Source organism: Glycine max, chromosome 13 (genome assembly GCF_000004515.6).
Source record: "Glycine max cultivar Williams 82 chromosome 13, Glycine_max_v4.0, whole genome shotgun sequence".
In the NCBI taxonomy this organism is placed as follows: domain Eukaryota; kingdom Viridiplantae; phylum Streptophyta; class Magnoliopsida; order Fabales; family Fabaceae; genus Glycine; species Glycine max.
The window spans coordinates 43,966,570-43,967,900 of record NC_038249.2 but is presented as its reverse complement, the minus strand read 5'-3'; the positions used below and the strand labels follow the sequence as shown (position 1 = coordinate 43,967,900).

Genomic DNA, 1,331 nt, shown 5'->3' with positions numbered 1-1,331 from the left:
CATATACCCTTGTATTTGAGCAAAATGAGGCAGACATACGATGTTGTTTCGTCCTGTGCCATTGCAGAGGGGAGTGTAAGTTTTGAATCTTGCAGATAGAAGGGGAACTTATATATTCATGATATATATAAATGTATGTTAATTAAATCGAGCAACAAATTACAGCACCGCCAAATGCTTTGGAAAATCACATGCTGCTGCCCATTCATTGCATGCACCGCCAATGTGCTTTCTTAACCAATCTAACCATTTTTATAGAATAAGATGAGTTGTTTCATGTTTGTTGTCCATATTTGATAAATAGAAAATAAATGATTCGGGGAACTTACGAAATTAGGAATCATTAATCATACACAGAAAGGTCATGTTTTCTGTTCATTGAATTGAAAAGTACTATTATCTGTAGAATAAGATTTTCCTTTTCCTACTAATGCATTTTTTTTCATTTGCACATGCCTCAGTAAATAAAGTGAAAACAGAAAATAATAAAAAGTGAGATTTCATAAGGATGCTTAAATAGAAGAAAGAATTTCCTAAGGGGCCATTTGGTTTGAGATTTCACTTTGTTCCCTGTTTTCTGATGTATATACAAGAAAAAGTGAAAATAGAAAACAATAAAAAGTCATCTTTTACTGTACTAACTTTTGAAATCAGTAAATAAAGTGAAAACAGAAAATAACAACAGAAAATATTTTCTCAAGGCAAACATATACTTTTTGAAACTGGTTACTAATGTAATACTATGTGAATTCCAACATATATATTTATGTAGAATGGTTTGATATAAATTAGTTGCTCTGATATTTTCAATAACATTGAAATATGTACTTCCCTACGTTGCTTTACTTCTTTAGGAACCTGTTGCCGATATTTTGGGAGCGCATTATTATGGGTTCTTCAATGCAAAAGTGAGGCTTTGTTAAGCATGGCATCAGATGTGGCAGTAAAGGTAATTAGTTTTATACCCAATTCATTATTGCAATTCCATATGTTGGATCTTGTCTATTGTCTGTCATCCTTGCTATCTTCACATCAAGTAGAAGTTGCAACACCCTGTGCTATTGCTTTGAATTTGGTAATCTCAAATTTGAGTGCTACAAGTGAGAAGGCAGTTATGGAAGCATTGAAAGAAACAGAGACTTCCATGCGTATTGTTGGAAATAGAAAAGATTTTGCTGAAGGTGCAAAAAAAATTGAATATTTTGAAGAGACGACTTTGCTTTTGAGCACAATACTGTGGCGCTGGCCTCCTTCTAGGTTCCCTGTTGGTAATGATGTTATACTTATGAAAGTCTTAGCAAACATCCATACAAGGACAGATAGTCTATATC

At 33.2% G+C, this 1,331-nt stretch overlaps 1 protein-coding gene across 1 annotated transcript in view; it reads left to right on the top strand.

Moving 5' to 3' along the window:
• LOC102667826 (BTB/POZ domain-containing protein At1g04390) overlaps positions 1–1,317 on the top strand; it is a 5,928-nt gene extending 4,611 nt beyond the window's left edge. Inside the window, exons 5-6 of the mRNA XM_006595070.4 lie at positions 855–949; positions 1,041–1,317. Of these exons, the coding sequence (XP_006595133.1) occupies positions 855–923 (69 nt within the window). The 3' untranslated portion in view covers positions 924–949; positions 1,041–1,317. The remainder of the gene's footprint in view (positions 1–854; positions 950–1,040) is intronic.
• Positions 1,318–1,331: the final 14 nt, after the last annotated feature.